Genomic DNA, 25464 nt, shown 5'->3' with positions numbered 1-25464 from the left:
AACAAGGGGCAACAGCCACAAATTTAATCTTGAAGATTCTAGCTGCACAGTAGGAAACATTTTTGGGGGTTTTTTTTGTTGTTCTAGGAGGGTAGTGCATTACTGGAACAAGTTACCCAGAGAGGTTGTGGGATCTCTGTTTTTGGAGGCTTTCAAAACTTGGCTAGACGAGCCGTGGCCAGACATGACCTAGTGTTAGCAGGAGATTGGACTAGAGGCTTCTAGCCAACATTTCTATGATTAAAACAAACTAATAAAATACTAAACTGCCAGGGCTAGACAGAATTATCTCCAGTTCTGAAAGAAATCAGAGATGTGAAATTGTTGAACTATTAAATGTGTTACGTAATCTGTTATTTCTGTTGGACTAAAAGATTCTAATGCAGCAAATTTTAACACAAGGGTGTTTAAAAAAAAAAAAAAAAGGCTTCCAGGAGGGATCAACATGACTGCTGATGAGAAAATCTGACTTCTATACACTGTCCTTGGATTTGCAAAGTGGTTCTAATAGCATTCCTCACCAGATACTCATTAAAGAAGTTAAAATGCCAAAAAATGAAGAGTTTTATTGTATATTAGCAACTGTTTTAACCAGACAGGAAACGAGTGGGTCCCTTCTTCACAACGAAGGGAAGTTACCACTGAGGTGATACAAGTTTTTGTAGTAAAAGCTGAAGTTGACTGTAGAAAGTTTTGGTGGTATGTCGCAATGATGGGTCAGTAGGCAGTAAAATGGTAGATCAAGTCCCGTGTCCAAAAATGCAAAATAACCTACACAGGGAGAGAAAAGAGGAGGAACATCAATTCTAAGTAAGCTATTACTGTCTTGGAGCTTTGTAGTTAGTTCTCTGAAAACGTTAAATCAATTATTAGTAACAGTTAGAGAAAGGCAAATACAAGGTTAGAGTTATTGGAAAGGAAGAGAGGAAAATATAGGCAGCTTACTGCTTGTCAGAGTTTAAAATGTATAACCCCAGGAAGTTAGCAGGCAGCAGATTTGAAAAGAGAGATTTCTTAGAATTGCAGCATGGCAGAAGTTGGAAGGTAGCTCTGGACACTTGTCTAGTCCAACGCCCTGTTCAGACAGTGTCCGCTATAGCAGGTTGCCTGGGACTGTGTCCAGCCAGGTTTTAAATGTCTCCAAGGATGGCGATTCCGTGCCATCTCTGAGCAACCTGATCCAGTGTTGGACCACCTTCACAGTAAAAAAGTTTTTTTGTTTTGTGGGATTTTTTTTGTTGTTGTTTCTCCCCTCGAAGTTTAAGTAGGATGTCTCATATTTCATTTTGTGCCCATTGCCTCTTGTCCTGTCTCTGGGCTCCCTTGAGAAGAGTCTAGCTGTCTTTTTTTACTTCCCCCTTCAGGCATTTATACGCACTCATTTGATCCCCCTGAGCCTTCTCTTCCTGAGGCTGAACAGTCCTAGCTCTTTCAGCCTCTCTTCATATGTCACATGCTCCAGACCCTTAATTATCTTCGTGGCCCTTTGCTTGACTTGGGGGACCCTAGAACTTGATATAGCACTGCAGATGTGGCCTCACCAGTGTTGAGTAAACCTGCTTTCCAGCCAGTTGGAGGGACTTTCCAGTCCCTCAGCCTATGCATGGGTTTATTCCTCCCCACGTGCAGGTCTTTGCATTCCCCTTCACTGAATTTCATGAGATTCCAGTTTCCCCATTTCTCCAGCCTTCACACACCCAGTAGTTCTGTAATAGGAATGTGAAAATAGCTAATTATTTTTCGATTTCATAGTGTAAATGTCCCTGTAAGGGACAGAAAAGAACAGAGTTTTAGGACATGTATCCTCTGACTCTTGTGCCTTGGTTTGAAGTTATAAATGGGGAAGTGGCTGCAAGAGGGAATTTTGCTGGTATCTTGCCACCAATTCTTAACTGCTGATAAATGCGCCAAAAAAATTGTATTTTTTTTTCTAAAACAGAAATTATGAAATATGATAAGGGATCTTTGATTCGACACAAGACATCTGGTCTTACATGAAAAGTTGGCAAGTTCCAAGATCTAATCTTGGTTTTGACAAGTTGTGTAGAAGAATACAATCCTGGTGTGCCTATCATCTAATTTCTTCATGATATTTTGCTGAACTAAGTAGCGACTAAGTTATTAGCAATTCAGGGAATAGTTTAGGTGGGGTATGGAGGAGATGCTGTAACTTTTGATTGTGGCTATAGCAGGAAAGATGATAGTGTTAAGTGTTACACAAAGATCCGAGCAGAACTTTCTTATTGCTTTGGATAAGAAGAAAAAGAAAGAGAAGAGAAAGCTTTATGCTATGCCTAAAATTAATTGGTCTTTGTAAACAGTTAGACTGTAATGGGAAAGAAGACCTACACTTCTACCGAATGCTTTCTAAAGTTACACTGTACTGAAGCTAGCACAATTGCTTGAGTGTGACTGGAAATAGAATTTAGGGGTTTTTTTGTTGAGATGATTCAATTTTAAGCAAGAAATTGTTATCCTAAGTTTGTTGCATTTAGTGGTTTTGTTTTGTTTTGTTTTCCAGTGGGAGAACAGAGGTCCAGTCTGTGCAGTATGGTAAAGAAAGAGCAAACAAAGACAGGGTATTTGCAAGGTAAGCAATTTACATTTGTACAAGATCAGTAAGTCTTCTGTTTGTATCTTTTTAGATGTTATGGGATCATTGTTTTCTGTTTACAAAAATGTAAAATAAAGAGCAACTGTTGTTGACTGTTGCTGGTGGCTTGACTTAACCATATTAAGGAGTTTAATTTTGGTATGGGAGGGTGTCTCTTTGGGGCAGCCCAAAATCGGGGAGAATCTTATGATGGAAAAGTTAGCAAGGGTATTCTTTAATATTTCTACCTTTATATATTTTCAAAATTCAGAATAGCCTTTAATCTGTGTAGTTTGTTGTTACATATACTAGCCCTCTTTGTGCTGTCTTTATTGCAAAGAATGGTTTCTTTTACTATTCCATTAAAATATTGAGTTAATGGGTATGTTTTATTCCTGATAACAACCTACAACTGTACACACATTTCCTTTAGAACAAGGTACTGTGAGTGTCTTACGTGGTGAGAGCAGCTCTATCACTATAGTCCCAATGAGGTATTTTACTATGAAAAATTTGGGAATGAGCTGCTTCTGAAGGTATTCTATCACAGAGTAGTTGGCTAATCATAGAATCTATTACTTAATTGTGTTTCAGACTCCTGAGGGGTTTAATGATTACAAGAAAACAGTCAAGATATAGATTTAATTCTTCATTCAGAAATTATGGTACAGTATTCAAAAGTAAAACTGCTGCTGGCTCCATTTGGCAGTCTGCTCTGATCATTAATAGAAATAATCCTTATAAGCAGAGAGCATGCTCCATGCTTTTTTTTATGCTTATACTTTTACTGAGATGGGGAATGTCTTTCAGCATAGTTACTCCTTAAGGAAGTCTGGAGTTCAAATTTATGGTCGCAGACTATTAGTAACAAGCCCAGCAGCCTTTCTCAAGTACCTGCAAACACTGTTTTTCAGAGTGTTGGTGAATTCTGCTTTGATTTCCTGTCATGTCCGTCTCATCCCCATCCCCCCCCCCCCCCCCCCGCCCTGTGCAATAGAATATAATTTAATTTGAGTTTTTAGTTGGGCACACCATAGATAACCATATTAGAAGGATTTGAGGGCAGAAGTGCTGTGACATGTTTGTTCAACAGGTAGATTTTTATAAGACCAATTTGTTCTGTGTGCTGTAGAATTATTTTTTATTCTATTTAATTTGCTTTGAGAGTCTGGTTAGATTTTTACTTGGGCAATTCTTTCAGTACTCAGAAGACTCAACACTGTGACAACTGGGCTTTATTTATTTAAATGACAGTTATGAATCAATTAAAAACTATTTTTCTTGTTGCACTCTGAACTTGGCAATTCCCCAGAAGTAAGTAGGGTGGAAGAGAGACGATACTTGGTTTTGAGGAGTATACTTATCATTTTAGAAACTCTTATTCAGTAGATGGCACTCTTCCCTTTGAGTCAAAACTGAACAAGTGGTGCTGGGGTCACTTGTATTTTGTAGTATATATTCTGGATAAAATTGAAAGCCATGGCTAGAATTGCTCTGATGTTTTCTCAAGTCTTTTTTTAGTTAATAAAATAGTTGGCTTTTCTCTCCTCAGTAATTTTATTTTCCACTGTTGCTTTCAGATTAAGGAATACAGCATTCATCCTCACCTTTTGAGTTGTTTAGTAATGTTAATGACTGATAAATGTCTGAGGCATACATGCGTGCAACAGTGAACTGAAATTAATGACTTACTATAACAAATATACCTTGAAAGTCTTTTAATAGATCATCTGTGTCTTCCTCTGTCCTCCCCATCACAGTGTGCAATTAATGCATTTTCAATTTTAAAGACTTCTAGTATTTTCAGGGGTGAAAAAACTTGAAATATTAGAAATTTCTAGAACACCATGTGGTTCAAGAAGCTTAATATAAGAACATTGTCTTAAATTCCTTGTCTTCTAAACATTTACATTTCAAGTTGAAATACTGAGTAGATGTTAGCCCTTTTGTATTTATACAGAGGATAAATTTTGCTTTTTAAGGTTTTACAGGTATAATGTGGTTTTTGTTCCTGGAACCTGCCTTTCTGTTTCTCAGTGTGTCTTTCTCAGACAGTGTCATGTTGTTGAACAGCTTTTTAAGCTGTCAAGCAGTGGGCTTGTTTTGGTTGTTTTTGAAAGTTCTGCTAGGTATTGGTTGCCTTTTGCTATGAAACCAGGAGTGTGCCAGCATTACAGTCAGGTCTTTCTTGAGAACTAAGACATTAAAAAATTTAAGTAATTACTGTTGGTTTTATTATTACCACATCAGAAAATTTATTCAAGATCAGTTAAAAAAAAATAAAATAAAATGTTTTCAGGTTTTTTTTCTGGAGCTATCCAGATTTACACTCTGTTTTCTCATCAGTATGTAACTAGAAACTGCCTTATTTGAGCTAATACTGTCTAAGTAAACTTTTGAATCATTTCATTGTAAGAAAATAAAACCGATAGTTACATTGAGATGTTGAGTGATCTATTTGTTCTAAGTTGGGAATTGGTGATTGCCACAAGTAATGGTCATCTAGCCTTTGCACACTGAGCAGAATATAGATACAGAGCATAAGATGTGAAAATAAAATTTCTTAACAGCCATTTGAATAAAACAAGTAGTTATAACCTATAATTAGCAGGCTTAGCTGTTTGTCCTCAGGATTTTACTTTAAAATTAGCTGAAGTAGTATTAATGGATTTTTTTTTTCCAAATCATAAAAACATTTAAAATTAATTTTAAAAAATTGAATCTGTTACTGTGAAGGAGATAGTCTGTAATAAATTTGATACATTTTGTAGATGCTGTTTTCTTAATCTTCATGCAGCACTAACTTCAGCATTTAGAAGACTGTTGTTGCAGTTTTTTAGGTTTTGGGGTTTGTTTGTTTGGGGTTTTTTTATCTTCATTACAGCTATTCTCTTGGCCTCATTTGTTGCAGGATATTCACAACCCAAGAAAACTCCTAAGCATTCCCAGGAGCATAATAAAAGCGAAAGTAGATAATAAAAGTGAAAAAAGTTCGATTAAGTCATGATTGAGAGATTTCTTAAAGAGCATTGTTCTCTCTTAGAGTCCTTGCAAAATATTCTAATTCTGTTCAGTTCTGATGGCGTGTACTGGAGCTGAGAGAAGGTAGTTTATGCACATTGTATGATGGCATGTGGGTATCTCAGTCAGTCATCTGTATTTGCAAACTCCCTATCATTACGTTGCAATCTCTGTTTCCAAAAATTCAATCTTGCTTCAACCATGCATTTATTCAGGTTAATTAAATAATTCCTCAGTTGCTTTAAATTGCATGTGTCATTTGTGGTGTATCTGCAGATTTGTATACAGTTTCAGTCTCTTGGTCTGAAGCAGTAGTTGCCAGTTTTGCTGAGAAACGCATTCCCTGTACTCCTTGTCAAAATACAAAGCAAGGCTGTGGCTCCAGGTTATATTTTGTTTTGGGACAGAAATGATTTAAAAGATTGCCACCTGTATTCCCAAACAATACTCTCTTTCTTTCCCAGCTCCTGCGAGAATTTAGCACTTCAGCTGTGGGACGCAAAACAAATTCTGTCTTTGAAAGCTTTTGTGTTATGTAGCTGAGCTAATATAAATTGTCATGCTTTTTTTTTTAGTTGAATTCTGTAATTTCATCCCTGCTACTTGTTTTTTGTATTTGACGTAGTATCACAGCTCGTAAGACTGCTCTTGATTTTTGGGGGCAGGTAAAGTTTTTGGTCTCTGATAGATAGGACTTCTTCCAACTTTTTTATGAATGTCTCTGCAGATACATCAAAAATTAAAACTGAAAATAGTTTTACTCTGTTAACTAGCAGTGCCCTGTGCTGGGGTGCAATAGAAGCATCCAGACTGAGCAGACAAACATGGAATTTAGGATTTCAAAGTTTATCAAAGCATTTCAAAAGTTTTTTACAGCTTACTTCCCCCCTCCCATTTCCTCAGCTGCACTCTGGCATGAGAAAATTATTTGAATATTGTAAGGAATTAATGATGCAGGAGAAATTTGCAGGAATATTTCACAATGTATGTTAAGTGTTAATAAAAACTCCCTTATTTTTAGATTTAGAAGTGCTGGCAGGAGAACTAGTATCAAAAAGCCACAGCACTGAGAAGTTCAGTGCTGCAGTGTGGTAATTTTTTCTTTGTAATTTCTGCAAAGACAGGAAATGGAGGCAACAAACATGAGTGGGTGGGACTCTGAGGTTAGAGCTGTTAATAAAATAATTGAAACGAACCTTTGCTGATAAACGCTGCAGCTGTTTATCACGGTAGTAAGGTATTATTTCTGAAAGATCAGACCCTATCCACAGTAAAAGGTGAGTTTTCTTAACACTGGATTTTTTTGATAGGGAAGAAGGTGATGCTTTTCTCATTTTAGAGTTATATTCATTTGTTGCACAGATTGAGGAAGTTTTCAAAAATGTAGTTACAAACTGTGACTTAAGGTACAATGCAGTGCGCTTTTTTGAAGCAGTCAAAAATTTAATTTTTGGAAAAACTTGGTTTTTTCCCCCTCCCTATATACTTTTGTGTGTCTTTTGTAATTTAATTTGTTTTATGCAGGCAAGGATAGTGCCCTTTGACTGTTGTTGCGCATTTAAAAAACAAAACACCCTCTCCCTCCCCCCCACCCCCCCACCCCCCCCAACTTTCCTATATTCCACTTGTTGCTTTTTCACTGAAGGTAAATAAGGTTCAGTAGCTGCCTTTACATGTCTGTCAGAAAATACTGTATCTGCAGTCCTCTATTTACCTAATTTAGCATTGGATATATTATGTTCCTCTGCATTTTTCCCTCAGCCCGTTCTTTGGTTAATGGATTGTACTAACAATCTTGGCCCGTTCTTGGCAGAGTTGGCTCTTGGTGCTAATCTGCTGGCTGCAAGCATGCTGGCAGCAAAGTCTAGCTAGTGATAGCTTTGGTTAATAAAAGAATAATGAACAGATAACATTAGACATGCATTTCAGTTCTGCTGGTTTCTTGTTACTTTACCTGTTCAGAACTGCTCAAATTTGCTGTTTGTGAAGAAAACTATTGAAGTGGTTTGAGTTGCTCACATTGAAACAAATTACAGAAATTGAAATGTTGGTTTAATTGACATGATATCAAGCTAATTACTTTTTCAATCAAATTAATACTGCTTAAACACAGTGAAGCATGCTAGGAAACTGGATGTGGTTTTCCTCAGGAATTAAATTATTATATTTTCCCTGTTTTCAAATATCAATACACTATTAGAATTTTTTCCCAGGTAGAATAAGACCTGAAACAGTAGTATGTAGAACAGCCCATCTTGCTTAACTGTCTGAAATTTGTCAGCTGTTATTCAGTAAGTCTTTAGAGCAGCAAAGCAGCATGCAATACATGTTCAGAACTGCTTGGGGGTGTAAAAACAAAAATAAACCCTCCACACACAGATCACCACTCCTTTAGTATCAAACACTGTTGACCTCAATAGGACTTACATATTTCTGCATGTGAAGGTAGATTATTCAATATGACACTTGGTTGGTTATTGTTGTAGACTTTTTTTATAATATTGAGGACAGTCTGCTTAAGGTGGTGGCTTGCATTGAGTTTTAAGTTCTGTGAGAAGCAAAAATGTATTTGTAACTAAGGTTCTCATTTTCAGAAGGATGTAATTTGTGTGCAGCTGGTTCCTTAAATTCTCAACGTTTCTTCTTTCTGGACTTGCACTTTCAGTAAATCAGTAAGGTGATGATGAAGATGAAGAACAGTTACCATCCCAAGGACAGCAAAGGCGGAAGTTATTTTGTGATATGGGTGTATGGAGCTGGGAAAACAGATGAAGGATTTATGCCGATATAATAATATGTTGTCACCTCATTGTGCAAAGCTGGAGCATAGAATATAGTGATAGAATATAAAGGCAAATGGGAATGAAATGATCATGGCACAAAAGACTGATGAAATTGAGGTATCGCTGGAACAGGAGAGGGTTGGGTAATGATAGAGGAGAAATTTGAACTATATAGCACCATAAAAGTAGTAGAATTAAAGTAAAAACCTGGTAACACAAAATACACAGGACATTTAAGGATTGTTTAAAAGAATTTTTGTTGTTGGCTAAAGAATTTTCAGTTGAAGACAACAAACAGCAAGTCTGGGTATGTTTAGTCACAGGATGATTTAACCATCTAATGTGATGCTAAGAAAAAAGCAACCACAATTCTTGAATGATTCATTTGATGATTTCCAGTATAAAAGGGAAATACAGTATTTCATGAGAGATTGCAAGTATGGTGTCATTTGTGCTTAAGAAATAGGTGAAAGAAACAGCAGAAGGGGATTGTAGGTATCCTGGGATGACTGGAGAATGAGAAGAAAAAGTTTCCTCAATATCGAGAAAGGGCAACAAGTAGAAAATACAATTCCTTTTGTATAAAAACACTGGTGATAACGACCTTTAACCTGAAGGATGTTTCTAGCACAAAACCAAATGAAGTTTGGTTACCCACAAAGAAGTTTAAATAGGATGATTGCATCTGCCTTACAGGTGACAAAACATATTCTGGAAGAAAGCATGTCGCCTTGATGGAAATCCCTGATGAGTAAACAAAACTCAGTAGCTCTGTTGCCATGTTGATGGTTACCCCACTTTCAGTTCTTCAGAGTCTTTGGGAGTTTTTTGGGGCTCATGTTTCCACTGCTTTATTTTTCCTAAGATGGCTGAATAGTTGTTACTTAGAGGTTTTTTGTTGTTGTTGTTGTTGTTTTCTTTCTCATTTTTAAGTTCAGACCTCTCAAAGACTATTCTGTTTGAGTCAGATTCTCTTTGAGGCATTAGAAATGCCTAGTGAAGTTTAGTAGGTTCTTCTTCCATCTCGCCTGTCTCCCTCCCAACCAACAGTATTTTATGACTGTATTTCATTGATGTTTTTGTACAAAGTACAGATAATGAAGTACAATATATTGAGAAAATACAGAACTGCCCATGTAAATACAGTTTTGCATTATTACTTTTCCTTTCTTCCATATAATTTGCTTTCCTATGATAGAACATCAGTTTCATTGTGGTGAATTTTATGTAATTTTCTTACCTCATATAATTTTTGGTTAGTCATTTTACTTTCTTCTTCTAGATCGCCCAGTAAACCCTTGGCACGGAAATTAATGAGCGGGATGGACTGGGAAGTAGTGAGCAGGAACTCACTGTCTGATGATAGGTTGGAAACACAAAGCCTACCATCACGGTCTCCACCTGGAACCCCCAATCAGTAAGTAGCATCGAATCTTCTCTCCCTAGAAGTGACTGTCTACCTCTAATGTGAGTGACTGACTTGTGTAATAAAAGGTTTAATGCATTACAGAGACAAATAACTTCACAAATTATGTGCTGAGTGGTTCTCTGGAACATTTAGCTCCAGATCAGAGAAACTATTTGGGGGTGTATGTTAGGTGCTTCTCACTCAGCCTATAAAAAGTGTAAGATGTAGCATGCTACCCTAAACTTGAGAGCTTGAGTTTTCTCAAGCACAGTTATTCATTTGGCTAAGAAAAGCTAAATTATTCATTTGGCTAAGAAAAAAAACCTGATAATAAAATCAGTGTGGTATTTTAGAAATAAGTGATTCTGGTTAATACCACTTCTTAAAACATTGGGGAAAATTACTTAATCAGAAATCCTTGCAGGTTTATTCCCCTCAATTTTTCTGCATTTCCTTTCAAAGCTCACTCTTTTCACATGATAGAGCTTTCTGTTCGATGTTTATAGTTAGTGAAAAATCATTCCTGATTTCTTTTGGAAAATAACCAATTTTCTCAGTGTGCTGAAACTAGCTTAAGAATTCATATTATCCAATTTTGTATTGCATAAACCAGAAAGTTTTAAGATTCTTTGGCATTGCCGCATAGTATTCAAAAGACTGTTGTTGTAAATATCTGTAGCATTTAAAAATTGTTGTAAAAATTGTGTAATAATGATGCTTATAGTATAGCATAACTTAATCATGCATGTTTCAAAGAATTTTAAGAAAGATGCCTATGTCACTATGCTAGTTTTCAAATGGGAAAATTTTGGGTCATAGGAATGATAAGACTCTCAGTACAAAGCTTATGATTCTTCTAGGAGAAGATGCAGGGGATGAAATGTTCATCTTAATGAATTCAGGTTAAGTTCTGCCATGAACAGAGCCAGGATTTTTTTCTTCTTGGGGATTCATTTTTCTTCTCATTGACTGGCCTGTCAGTCCAGTAGCCTGTTCATTGGACCGTAATGCTTTCAGTCTTCTTTAATTAAAAAAAAAAAGGCAAGAAAAATATTAGCCATTTAGTGTTTAGGAAAATATTTTTGAACACTTTTAAAAAGAAAATTATGAAATATAGCATGTTGATCTGACAACATAATTGTTTCAGTGATTTTTGAAACCTTAAATTATTTAATAAAAATATGTATATGAACATGTGCTTGCACTGAGAGGAAATAATTATTTTAGTGTTCCTTTGTAGTGGTATAAGAAATGTGGGTTAATATTCCTTTCACATTGCACTGCTGTGCTTTCCCTCTTAGTCGCAACTCTGCCTTCACTCAAGAAGGAGCCCGGTTACGACCCTCATCAGTTGGACATTTAGTGGACCATGTAGTTCACGCTTCCCCAAGTGAAGTATTTGTGAATCACAGATCTCCATCTTCCACCCAGGCTAATAGCATCATACTGGAATCATCACCGTAAGTTCTGTGGTCGTTACTGTATGGTTGCATGCAGGGCTTCTGAAGATAAGTTAGAAATCTTTGCCATTAAGAATTTAGTGTTAAATGTTTGGGTCAGGGAGAGCCAGAAAATCTAATAAAAAGGTAGCTGTTGTTTAGGGAGTATTAGTATAGGTCTTATTGAAAATTAAATTATATAGAATTAAAGACCTATATCTGATGTGTTCCTGGTGCAGGATTACAATACCTTCCCCACCCACCCACCCAAAGTGAGTTTGCTGTAATGTGGCCATCAGGATCTGGATGTGGAAGCAAAAGTTATTTTTTTGGTAGAACTGAAATATGTTGTTTTGTGATAAAAGTTTTTAATTCCTATGAGTTTGGAAATTTTGCTTTTTGTCAAGGCACAGAAGTATGAGTGAGCTTTACAAATTAGTTAGCCAAAATACCTTCTTAGCACCCCAGCATTCTGAGGATCCTAGTGTTTTGTATATTGTTATAGAGTATATCTTAATTTTTTTAAGATAGCACTATCAGGCTTTTTTTCTGTTGCGCTGAATATCTTGATACTGTAAGTTTACTATGCTATGATGGGCAAAATAAAAACTATTACAGTGTATTAAGTCCAGAAGGATGACAAACAAAAAACCATTGAGTTATTCAAAGATTTGAAATACTCAATAACTTGTGGCCAGAGTACAGATTAATTGGGGAAAAAGGGTGCGCAATATACACCTTATTAACGCTGCCACTGTACCTTCTTATATGTAGCTATACATGTAATGCTAAACTTCCCCTCATAATTTCGTATAATCTCTGTTAGCAAGGAAATTGTGCAAATGGTTTCAAAACCATTTGAGAACTGTAAAATAGCACATACATAATTACATGTTTTTAAACAAATTGTGTGTGCCAGGAAAAATTACTCTCAGAAGGTATTTGAACACAATTTTAAAACCTTGCTTGGACTGTACCTTCAGTTTTAACAACTGATGTAACTTTGGGGAGGGGAGTAGAATACAAAATTTTTAAAGTTTTGTAAAATAACACAAGATGCTTTTTATGATAGGGTACAATAGTTGTAATTTGACCATCAGCTAGTTATTTAGCTTTCAGAGTTACAAAACAATCATTTGGCCTAATAATATAAAATCCCCTTTTTTGGTGGGCTTTTTTAACCTATTCACATGGCAAGGGAGTCTGAAAACTGGAGCAGTTGTGAATCTTTTCTCATATTAAGAGTTTTGCTGTACAAAGGCCACACAGGGTCAGGTTCCTTCTGTTCCAAAACTTCCAACTTAAGTCAAGTCTCCAACATAACTCAAGTCTTCCAACATAACTCAAGTCAGTTATGAGAAACACTGAATGGTAGAGTGATACAGTGAAGTAAGGACAATTCTTAAATATTCTCTTTTATTTGTATGCCTGCAAGTTAAGTTCTAAAGATGTTCGTGAGTGTCCTTGGGATTTGTTTATTTAAGACCTGATTTCTTGTGTAAGTCACCATAGAAATGAGTCTTAAAAAGAGAGGAAGTGGTTTTGTAAATTAGTTATGCAGCTATGGCTGTTCTTTTTCATGATTTTGCACTTTCTATGCCCAAGCAGAAAAACTATTGCTCTTCCATCAATAAGTTTTGGTTTTTGTCTTTGTTTTTTCCCTTGTTGGAAGCTTAAAAGTGGAATTTAGTCTCCCAGTATAGTTATCTAGCGTAAGGTATTTTTAAGAATGAGGACGTTGACTGTCAAAAATACATGAACGCCATTAGGGTCTTCTGAAAGTTTCAGGTGATGTTATTGATTCAAGATTTGAGATTTACGAAAGAAAGTAGTAATCATGAAGTTCATATTAGCTGTATAATTTAAAATGATCCAAAAAGCTATTTCTTAAACAGTTTGGCCTTTCTGAGTTAAAAGATTTGAGTAGTCCATCTGCTAATTTGTTGGGAATTTGGGGGAATTCTTATTTGTTGATCAAATTTACATATGTAAGAAAGTCAGAGGGGCTAACCTGACAGACAGTAGGTTTGGTGATCTCTCTGAGTTTGGAGTCAACATAGCAAAAGAAATTAGAGTTTCAGTACAGTTTAGAAGGATATTATAGCTTAGCTAATACAACCTTTAATTCCACATTTTTTTCTTCATCTGCATGTGCTATTCAAAACTAAATTGAGATATTTCTGCTTGTAGGTAAGGTAATTATAACCTTAAATTCCACAAGCACATGATATGTGTTTAGTTTAATAATTTTATGGGGGTGTGTATGAAACTTTTGCTTAATATATTAAAAGGTCAGACCGGATATCTGTAACAAAAATACCCTAAGCTTGTCAGTGCCAGGGTTTGTGTGTTATTTTATTATTATGTAAATTGCTGAATGCAGTAACAGAGAGCTGCTTTGCCTGCAAAATAGGCTGCTTTTACTGCCATTGTCTAAGCATTCATAAGGAAATTCAAAGCTGACTGGGCAAATATAAAGCAATGAAGTTTTTGCCCAAGGCTCAATTGTTAGTTCTCACAATTCATTATGCTAATATATTACAGTACTTGCATTGCTTCTTCTAAAATGCTCATTTAAGTAACTTTTCAAATCTTTTCTATAAGTTTGTATGTTCAGTAGGAATTTATTTGTGTGTGTTGGCATGTATGTACAGACATCTAGCCAAACATAAGAGCCCATCTTTTACTTTTATCAGAATGACTTCTTTTGTGTCTCTACTCATGTTTTCTGTTCCTTTTTTATTCACTTTAAAACTCTCAGGAGTAATTGTTTGCAGGAAAATACATAACTATGTTGCCTTTCGCTTAAAAGGCTGAATAATCTGTGCCGGCCAGACTTGAATGAATAAATACATAGGCAGCTAAAAGCTCTGGGTGACCTTTGTAAGTCAATGTCTAAATAATTTATAGCTGCCTTGAAAATTCATTTTGCAAATGTTGGCAATCATCATATTTTGTCTTTCTCCACAAAAATGAATTTAGAAAAGCTGCTTATCCTGAAAAATAAAATATAAGGATGATATGCTCTTTTTTACTGCCACTTGCATTGAAAAGTGTTAAGAAATGTTATTTTTATTCCCTAGTATGTTTTGAACATGATATTCTTTAGACATCAGATACTGAATAATTACTTTTTTTCTTTTAACACTGCATGAAAAAAAATATTTTCTGAAAGTTGAAATTAAGCAAAAACATGCAGAAAAATATTGTTAGGAACTTTTCAAATGTACTGTTTTCATACATTGACAAAAAATTTTATCAATATTTCATTTTCTAAGAAAATTGATTTTTTTAAAACTGAAATGGAAAACGTGTGGTTTTTCAAAGTGAAGTGTTCCATTTCCCATTCACTTTTCATGAGGTTCATCCTTTTATTTGAAATCACTGTAGACAATTGTGATCTGATTTTTTGTTTTTATTTGAAAGCATGTACCTGGGATCTGCCTTTCTTTAATTGCAAAGAAATAAATTATACGGTATGGAATTTGATGTGTGCCTTAGGTTTTCTAACTTGCAGCAACTTGAAATGTTATGCTGTCTCATAATGAGAGTCTTACCCTGCTAACAGTTTACTGTGGCTAGACCAGTTAAATATAGTGGGACTACTCAAGTGGTTACCCCTGCTTTTTAGAGGGATGTTATGCTATGAGTTACCGCTACAGCTTGCTGATAACGAAAGGACAGTGTCCTATTCCTAGTTTCTGGGAGTGTACTTCCCTCCCTGCGCGGTGGTCAACCCTGTGATGAACCAGTTCACCTTTTTAAACCAGCAGAGAGCTACCCAGACTTGTCCAAAAAGTCAATGTATTTTTGCTTGCTTGGTAAGCTGCCTTAGCCAAGGGAGAAGCACCAGAGTGCTTCAAGGAAGGGGCTGTGGGTGTGGGTGAAAGAAAGAAAGGAGGCACCCATTTTTGGTGGTAGCGTTCTCTTTAGATTTAGCTGTAACCTGTAACTTTATTCTTGGTGGTTTTTGGATTTGCCACTAGTATCAGTGGGCTGTTGTCATAAGTCATTAAATTACTTAATAATACCTTTTAATGTGGTTCATGGGCAGGAAGGCATGTATCCTTGCTGGTATTCAGAAACTGGCATTCAGACTAAGTTAATGGGAACTATGTGCTAACTGCCCTTTTGGGCCTCTCAAAATGTTCTTAATTCTTAAATATAAAGCCATATAATGAAAGATGAATCATATATTTATGTAATACAAATTATACAGTTAAGCTTTTATTCCAAAAGGACTAATAAAGGAAATTATCCATATTATACATAAACACAGAGAACATTTTTATTAATCTATAGTAGAGTGCTTGCAGATCTAAAACAGAATTAGAACTTTCTGCTATTTCATCTTAAGTAATGGTGTTATAACTCAACTAAAAAATGTAAGCGATGAATGCCATTTTTACAAATGTTTCAAAGCTGCGTATGTTTCAAAGGGGAATATTTTTAAGAGGGGGGAGAATTTATCTTGAAATGTATACATATACTTTTCAATTGAAAAATTTAAATTTAACACTATCATCTCCAGTGGGCTTTTCAAATAAATGCAGGGGGACAGTTGAGTTGTCCTCAGCTTGCATTCCTATTTTTAGATCAAAAGCCAAAAACTAGTGTGGGAGCACTTTATTATGCTGCTTGTGTCTGTTTTTAAAATTTAAATTGAAGGCATTAATTTAAGATGCAAACTAATTGATTTTCTTACTGAGAAAACATATTGACTTATCTATTTTAGAAATAATTTTTATTTTTTAGCAAGAGTGCAGAGTATAAATACAGTGAATGTTATTATATTCCAATATAAAGTGCGTTAAGAGTGTTAAAACCATTTAAAAAACCCCAAACTTGTGTAAAATATTAACTTACTGGTTCTGTGTACAGTTGCTTGTCAAGAAAAAAAGCAGTAACATGTCCAAACATACACTTCCAATATATCCCACCACAGTACATTTTTGAGATTCTAAAAATACATATAGATATTTAGCTCTCAAACTCTTGAGTTTCTTCTAGCATTTTCAGTTTATTTGGAACCCTAAAAGAACTGCCAATATCTCATGATTGTTCCACTTCATACTTCTATTTTGGTATTTAGATCTCAAGAGACTCCTATAGATGGGCAGCCTCCTGCGTTACCACCCAAACAATTTAAAAAGAACAGTTGGAACCAAATTAATCATTCACACTCACAGCAAGAACTGGATAACCATATTAATGAAACATTCGATGTTCCTGCATCACCTGAAAAATCCACAGTAAGTTTTTTTTAATCCAGTTTAACCATTCTGCTTTTTATTGGAATGACAGTCCTACTTTTCATGAGGTTGGTTCTGATGCATTTCAGAGTTGTGTTTGTGCATTACATTGCAGCATTTCCATTATACATACCGTCTCTTTGCTAGCTTCTGCTATTTTTTTCACCTGCTGGAGTAGTCCTTTGTCAGTTGTCATCAAATGACTACATTGGGATGGATATGCAAACATTTTGAACATTAGCTTTTCAGCACATGCATAAATTTCTAACTAACCTCTTCTTTGAGAAGTCATTTACCATCAATTTTGAAGAAGACTTTGCAGACACTACCACTGGTGTTTAATCTAGCTTTTATCAAAAAGCTGAAACTAAAAGTGCCTACCAGCTTCTAGAGCAGTTTTGTCAGGAGAGGCTTCTTGAATCTGTGGTTGCATTTCTCATCAGAATTTCCAAGAAAGAGACTCTACCAAGAGACCTGTGACAACAAATGTAAAAATCTGAGCAAAAGTTCTTTTTCCACGCTTAAGCATATGCTAGATGAGTAAGCTAGTTGGTTGATTATTGTCTGACTGAGGTGAGATCTCACTGATCATTTTTGTGATTTTTGTCCTTCCAGAAGTCTTCAAATGGTTCTTGGTTTTATACTGATGTGGGACAAGAAATGGTTTGCAGGATGGGAAAACTGTTTAACATCCAGATGTAGCAAATACTGTATAAACAGTTTTGCCAACCTCAGACATTCAAAATTATGAGTCAGCTCCCAAAATTGATATTTTAGAAATGCCTTTGGTTTATTTTTACTTGCATTCTGAACTCTAAGCCTAGGGTGTTCTCTCAGGCCTCATCACAAAGTTAAGATTCCCACAAAACCCATATTTAATTTCGTAGCTGGGGTTTAAATGACACACGCAAAAGTGAAACTTGTAAATTTATGAGGATTTTGGGAATGTTGTAAAAAATTTTGCTTTAATTAAATAAAGAAACCGAATTTTTAACAGCTTTGTCTTCTGTCAGTGCTTACCTGAGTCATATTAAAGTACTATTCTGTTTTGAAAGATAATGCTACTTTACTCATCAATTTTTCTGCTCTGTATTCAGTTATCTTTACCAAATTGACAAAAATAACTTTCAGTTGTTTTTTTAACTCCTTTTAGTTCTGCAAAACCAACACAGCTGCGTGAGAATGAGGTTCTTTTTTCTCTGCGCATTGTCAGTGTGATTGTTTGCTGTGGTCCAATGGGCCACATTTATGCAGCCTCGCTTAAGGCGGTACACTGTTGTAATTGAAGATCTAATTTGGTCTGCTGATGACTTTTTATTTTGGGTATTAGAGAAGAATGAATGCAGCATGACTCTGAAATTTTGTGAAATTTTAAATTTAGGATTTGGAATGTGTTTTTTTTTCCAAAGTTGCTTTTCTGACCAGAATGCACTTCAGGTTCCTGCACCACTGAAGTCTCTTCTGCTGCTCCATCTCAAATAGTTTAAGGAAAACCCCTCACCATTTTGACTTCATTTAGCTATTGAATTTCCTTTGTCTGTTGTATGTATGGAGAGTCTATTTAGAAAGGTAGTAAGTAGGACAGGTATGGGAATGACAACTTTTTACTCCATCTGCAATCCCTAAGTATCCAGTCTGCGAATGTCCCAGAGGTATTTGAAAACAGGTATGGCCAGGAGTCCCTTCAATCAAATAGGTTAATGATGATATACTGTGCTCTCTTCAGGTTTTTCATTATAAACTGCTGCTCAAAATAGCCTGTTAAAGTGGGAAATTATTATTCCTTTTTTGTCTGGGGAATGCAATGACACAAAAGTTGCCAAACGCTACAGGTGGGCACTTGGTGATTGTTCATTCTGCCCAGGAACCTGAGTCTGGTCTCCCGTGCCAGTGAACATAGAGTAAAATGATTTGCATATGATCAGGCTTCCTAAGCACCCTTCCTTCTCGATAACATGTCTTATGCTGTTATTTTCCTCTCCTTCCCCAAATATTTCATCTTTTCATTACCATGAATGTGTTTGGGCGGGGTTTGTTTTGTTTTAACCAAGAGCTTAAAACACCTGGAATTGATTTAACTTTTTATGAGCCAAGTTGAGCAGACTTCTTTTACCTATTGAACCTGCAGGTTTTGAACTTTATTACGTATAGAATGTAAGATTTGTAAATTTAATGTAAATTTAATAAGTTTTTTTTTGTTTTCTTCCTTTGTGAATGAGTCTTATGCTTTGGCTGTAATTGGTAACATTGAAAACTTCCTTGAAACAAATTTCTTTAATAATACTTTGCATCCTCACCATAGAAACTATAAAAATACTAGCAAATCTTCAGTCTGTGAAATAAATATTGATGGGAACAAACTAAAAATCACTTCAATGGCACTAAGTTGATTTTTCGAGATTAAGAAAGTGTCTAGTATTCCCCAGTTTATTGGTAGTTCCTTTAACAGTGATAGTGTGATGAAAATGAAACCAGAAAGAAAGCAGCTAAAATTGTCAGAACTTGATCAGTGCAGAGCATGTCTCACACCTCATACTCCAGTACACTGGAAATGGAATGGGGGATATGGAACGAAGATTTTGTTGCCAAACTTGTCCTTGCTTACTACTGTCATATTGCTGTTAATAGAAACAAAAGTATACCTTCAATTACCTTATTTTTCATCATATTACATTCTTACTGCAGGCTTTTCACTGTGGTCTTAAAATGAATTTAAGGAGTTTCCATTTAGTAAACTGTTTTTCTTAAGACTGCTTGAAGCCAATTAGTCTTTTCTAATGCTTTTTCTTTCTTTGAGCTTGGTTTGACAGAACACACTTTTAACTTAGTTATGTCCAAGACTTTTAAATGTGTAACTTCTCCCTTTTATGCAAAACTCAAGATAAGATGTTTGCGCTATTCCTTGATGTTTTCTCAAGTGTCCAGGAGCAATTACTTGATGAGGAAACTGTAAAATTATTACATACAATATCCTCAAAGTCTAACTATGAACAAAATATATATTAATATAATATCATTTTTGTTTACTAGCCTAATGGTGGTGTCCCTCATGACAATCTTGTTATGATCAGAATGAAACCAGATGAAAATGGAAGATTTGGGTTCAATGTAAAGGTAACAGTACATCTATTCCCTTCATGTCTATTATGTTCTGACATTTGTGATTTATTACTAATTTAATTTGTTTTTAAAGGGTGGATATGATCAGAAGATGCCGGTAATAGTGTCCAGGGTAGCTCCAGGAACACCTGTAAGTTATCAAAAACCCAAACTTGGTAGCAATATCTGTGTATCTTGAAGTATGTATTCAAAACTGTAAATTATTTCATAGTTGCCCATGAAAATTAGTTTGTGTTATACCTTTATCCTAACAAAGCAAATTAGATGCAGTCAGAATTTGATGGGGCTACATAACATTTTTAAAAGTTCTTCAGTCCTCAAAAATATTTTTTTCTTACTGAAACAAAATTTAATTCCTGAAAATTACAGGGAGTTACAGGTGTTCAGTATGTACTGTTTCTTGAGCTTTGTCATCCTAAAAATACATTTACTTTATTACTTTTTTAAAATATAGGCATTCGTATAATTTCACATAAATTATATATTGAAAGAGTCTTTTAGTATGTTAAAAATAATTGAAATAGCAAATCTCACTTATTTTAGTGACAGATGTAGCTGAATAAAGCCAAGATTTAGATTAAAATAAGACATCATGAATCATTCATCAGGTCTTATTGTCTGTTGTTACTGGTGTTTAGTGACTATTAATAGTGTCTTCAAACTAGGCACAATATTTTGTCAGTTGATTGCCAAAAATACTGACCTGGTATTCAGCTGACTGGAGTCAGCTCTGTTAATACCTTGTAGAGTGAATCATTTATTTGCTAACATTTAAGAAGTAGAGCTTTCCTTTTTTTTTTTTTTTTTTTTGACTGTTTGAAACTATTAAAATGTTTGCCAAGAGCATTGTTCTTGTCCCTGTTAATTATTATCTCTGAAATATTTAATAACATAAATAATTTTGGCTAAATGCTTTAAACATCCACTCTCGAAGCAGAATTTATTTGGCGATGGCATGTACTCTTTCTTTTCTGCAACTATGTTTAGACTACGATTATAATAATGATTTTTATTACCGGGTTCCTCTCTCTGAGATTACTGGGATTTGTGCATTGTCTTTGGTCCTTGTCTTACTCTTGTCATTACCGTTGCTATATTTCACACCTGAAGCATTTAAGCCTGTAAAATTTATTTGGACAAGGCTTTGCCATGTTACTCCCTTCCCTTCAAAGATAAGAATGTCCTGCTTTTTAATTGCCTATACAAAATGTGATTCAAACAGAGGAGCTTTCTACTTCAACCAGAGGAGTGAAGTAACAGCTGCCGAAAGACATGTTACGATGACAGTCACCTCCCAGTTGCAAACTGATTTGTTCATGTGAATGGCACTGTCTTATGTATTGTGTAACACTTAAATTTATCATTTGAATACAATGCAGCAACCATAGCAACTAGGCTGTTAGGATTCAAGTCCCCAAGTATAGTTACTTTAAGTTGCTATTTTAAGGTGAGAAATTGGAAATGGCTTGTTTTACAGATTTTTTTTTTTTTTTTTTTTTCCCCCCCCACAGGCTGATCTCTGTGTCCCTCGTTTGAATGAAGGGGACCAGGTTGTACTGATTAACGGCAGGGATATAGCAGAACATACCCATGATCAGGTTGTTATGTTTATTAAAGCTAGCTGTGAGAGACACTCAGGGGAACTTGTGCTCCTAGTTCGACCCAATGGTGAGTGATTTGTTGTTAATAATAATAATAATAATAATAATAATAATAATAATAATAATATCCACACCTTGCTTTCATTTTCTAACCTCCATTTTGTGTCCTGAGATGGAATGTTTAATATCTTTGTAAGAAAGAACTCCCTTCCTTGAAAAGGAATTGCAACAACACAATGTATTGTACAAATCTTGATCAGTCCAATACTCTAAGGAGCTGTGCGTAACTAAGTGTTGAAAATTAATAGGAAAGTCAGAGATCAAATATTTCTAACAGAGAGCTAATTTAAATTTTGTTCTCACTGTCATTGATAAAAATGTCCAGAAAGCTCTATGGATATTGAATGCAGTTTCTGAGGTTGCTGTTGTTTCCTTAAAGAAAATAAAACCCAAACACAAACAAGCAACAAACTCCTCACCAAACACACAGTGTTTGGATGACTTTGGAGTTCGATATATGCAAAATCATTCCATATGTCTTTGAAACAATCCAGAACAACTGGTAACATTTCTACTTGAGGAGGCTTAATAGAAGAAAGTGCTAAAAATGCAGTTTAAATAACAGCTTTTGCAATGTATTCATGAAATACACTGTTGGAGCATTGCCAGCAGATGGTCACTGGATTTAATTCTGCTGCACATCCCAATTATAATACAGTTGCAGAGGAAAAAGCAAAATGAAAAATAATGATGTTTAATTGGAATAATTGAAATTACTTTAGGAGAGTACCTCAGCCACCTCATAAACAATTTTTCCTTTATTCACTTATTTGCACTCCCCACTTACTTGTGCTCTCATTCTGTGTGTAAGTTCTCTTGCACCTGTTGTGTGCTTACTTTCTTTTTCAGATAAAATTGTTAGCTTTGCTTACAGATTTACTAAAACAGTTTTGCCTTGTGTGTTGATTATCTTTGTATTCTGGATAAAGACATTTGAGTTGTAGAAGTGAGGAGTTGCCAGTTTCCTCCCTTGTGGACATGGGATACAATTTAAAAACAGGCTTTCAAACAGCATATGTTTCTGTTATGTATAGTAGGAGATGCATATTATTTTTCATTTTATTTATAGGCAGGGCACACATACAGCATTGATACCATTATAATGGCATGTATTAATGCCACTTTCTCAGGTGGTTTGCACATCTTGCCCTAATTACTGAAGCCTAAAATCAGTTCAAAGTGAATTAAAAGTAAAAATGTAAATGCCACTTATAATGACTTCAGAGGCATCATGTGACAATCTGAGATTAGGGAGTTACATCAGACAAGGTAGGGTACAACGTGAGTTTTGATCAAAATTTTAGCAGTCAGTGATGCACTTTCACTTAAAATTACTATTCAACAACAACAACAAAAAGTTTTCTCATGGATTATAATGATCAGTAAAGGCTACTTGCCCTTGCTGATGGGGACTAAAATCAGTGTGTTAATAAATGTGGATTTTTTTCTGCAGGAGAAACACTTGTCTTTTTTTCTGTTTTAAATAAATGACTTAGAGTTAATTTACTTGCCAAACAGCATGATCAGTCAGAGTGTTCATACCTTTATTTGTTATAGCAGTCTATGATGTTGTGGAAGAGAAGCTGGAGAGTGAGCCTGACTTCCAGTACATCCCTGAGAAATCTCCACTTGATGGTGTCCATCAAGATGATAATGCTCTGAGGGAATCCATGATTCAGCTAGCAGAGGGGCTTATCACTGGAACTGTTTTGGCCCAGTTTGATGTGAGTATCGTGTTGCCTGTAGCTGTGTGCAAGTTCCAAGTCTTTTGGGACAGTAATTATTTTAAGCAGAGCAGATTTCAGTTAAATGTCAGTAGAGTCAGCATCTTTTAGCAAAACAAACGTCTTACACTCTCAAAAGAAAAATAACAAAAAAAATCCAATCCTGTATTGTGTGTGCAGACTTATGGCATAGAATAATCCTGATACTAGTTTTTAGTGTTTGTTAAAAATAGCTTTATTGATTACTTACAGCTTTTTGTGGTTATCAGGGACCTATGCTAATAAAATACTTTCATGGAGATGAAGACTGAACAAAATATGTGTTCTGTACTCAGACCTTTATTCCATATCTAAGTTACTGTAGAAACTGAATAACAGCTGAGTTGTTGACATTTTATGGACGATCTCAATGAGGGAAGGTAAAATTACCAATGGAAAATACAACCCTAATCTTAAGGGTTACAACCCTAATCTTAAGGGTTAATGTAAAAATGTCTTTTCTAAATAGTTGATTTTTATGACATATTTCAAAAGAACAGTGCACTTCCTGTGGGGTCCTAAGCTGCTGATAGCTATAGTCTTTCTTTATCACTAACTTGTGCCTTGATGATACTCAATCTTTAATGCGTGAGATCAAGTGACTTAAAGCAGGAAGCAGTAGGTTTGTAAAACACAGCAGTGTGAATTCTGTGAATTCCTCACCAAATGGAGACCTAGCATTAAGTATAACAACATATATTTATAAAATTTTTATATACTATTCTTTAAGAACTTTGGTAAGATTTACTGTAATATATAGAAAGAAAAGATTTTCTCAAAGTGATTTAAAATCCCTCCATAACCATACATTTTCAGTCTCCCAAACAGGTTCAATGTTTAAAAGTTTTTAAAGTGCTTTTTATTGAACCTGGATCATTTCACTGATACTGTTTGCAGCACAAGAGTTGTGGCAGTGTATGGCTAAGGCATGAGAGGGCAGGAAACTCTCAAAGGAGATTTTGTGCAGGAAAAGCATGAGGTAGCCCAGGATTTGCTCTACAGTTACTGAAATATGGAAGGACATCTGGGGGAAAAAAAAAGTGACACAGCTGCAATGTAGGTAGATGCCTATACACAACACAATCTGCTTGCCCCAAATCACTGTATGGAATGTCAGTATCAGTCAATTCCCTTACCGGTATACAATATTAACTTTTCTCTGGATCAGTGTTCTTATGGAAGCTTGAAATTTAATGTTCAGTTTGTCTTTAAACAAATGGTTATATCTTGATTATTTTCAGTGATCCCACAGCATAATTAAATTCGTAGTGCTTTCTTTTGAAAAGTATTTTCATGTGTGTTGAAGCTACTGTTGCTTAGTAGTTTATGTTCTAAAAAGTACCTCTAGGCAAATAATATGCTAATGGATCTTTTGCATCTATTATGGTCTGACCATCGGTTTTGTCTTTTAGCAATTGTATAGGAAAAAGCCTGGAATGACAATGTCTTGTGCCAGATTACCTCAAAACATTTCCAAAAATAGATACAGAGACATTTCGCCTTGTAAGTATGTGTGTGTGTCTATGTGTTCTAAAAGTATTTTCCTGTGGAAAGTAAATAAGTAATATCTTTCTAAAATTTTTTTCAGATGATGCTACACGGGTTATTTTAAAAAGTAATGAAGATTACATCAATGCAAATTATATAAATGTGAGTAGTATTTTTCAAAAGAGCTTCTGACATTAAGTAGTTTTGCAGTTTTTCAATGGAGAAGTTGATGAAAAAAGGTAACATTTTCATAAATCTAGTTCAGACTCAAATGGCTGATAAACCTGTAGTCAGATGATTTGAAATTTACTGTAGATATAATTATTGCCTAGTGCTTTGTGGCAGGTGTTTTTATAAATTAAACCAGGAAGAAGAAACAATGCTAAGAGAAGCTAGCCCTCTACCAGAGGAATTCATTCTTCTTTTTGATTACTAATGTGACAGTAGTGTTCAACATCAGTAAAGTTTAATCTGGTAGCGCTTTCTTTTACATCTCTTTTTTTTCTTTTCTTTTTCTGTTTTGTGGGGTTTTTTTTCCTTTTTTTTCTTTTTTTTTTTTTTCTTCATTGTCAGTGACAACAAAATTACAGCTGCTTACTTTTCCTTTCAGGAACAAGAAACAGACATTAAATTAAATTCCAAGATCAGTATTTTTAAAAGCTAGTGTCAGAAACCCACAGAGCATGAAATGTTTGCACCTGAATTATTTGCCAACTGGTCTATCATTTCTTTTTTTGATAATTAATCTTGATTATGGCAACTACATAACTGTCAGTTAATATATGAAGTGTACTTGGATCTTTGTAATAATTTTGCGTGTGAAACACTTTGAAGAATTCTTATCTGTGCCAATCCATATTCACTAACTTATAATAAATTGAATTAATATAGTTGATGCATTTTAATGTGTTAGTTACTAAACACTAAATATCTGAT

The 25464-nt window shown here is 35.1% G+C and overlaps 1 protein-coding gene across 4 annotated transcripts in view; it reads left to right on the top strand.

Moving 5' to 3' along the window:
- Window positions 1-25464, top strand: part of PTPN4 (protein tyrosine phosphatase non-receptor type 4) — a 122449-nt gene that overhangs the window by 80137 nt on the left and 16848 nt on the right. For 3 of the 4 annotated variants that reach the window (XM_072874951.1, XM_072874952.1, XM_072874955.1), the window contains 10 exons: window positions 2522-2590; window positions 9680-9814; window positions 11107-11265; window positions 16337-16496; window positions 19527-19610; window positions 19690-19746; window positions 21128-21284; window positions 22835-23001; window positions 24453-24543; window positions 24629-24690. In XM_072874951.1, coding sequence (XP_072731052.1) covers window positions 2522-2590; window positions 9680-9814; window positions 11107-11265; window positions 16337-16496; window positions 19527-19610; window positions 19690-19746; window positions 21128-21284; window positions 22835-23001; window positions 24453-24543; window positions 24629-24690 — 1141 coding nt within the window. The remainder of the gene's footprint in view (window positions 1-2521; window positions 2591-9679; window positions 9815-11106; window positions 11266-16336; window positions 16497-19526; window positions 19611-19689; window positions 19747-21127; window positions 21285-22834; window positions 23002-24452; window positions 24544-24628; window positions 24691-25464) is intronic. The other variant, XM_072874950.1, reaches the window with a different exon arrangement.

Source organism: Ciconia boyciana, chromosome 10 (assembly GCF_034638445.1).
Source record: "Ciconia boyciana chromosome 10, ASM3463844v1, whole genome shotgun sequence".
NCBI classification, from domain to species: domain Eukaryota; kingdom Metazoa; phylum Chordata; class Aves; order Ciconiiformes; family Ciconiidae; genus Ciconia; species Ciconia boyciana.
The sequence above is the reverse complement of the archived record's forward strand: the minus strand, read 5'-3'. Positions and strand labels throughout refer to the sequence as shown.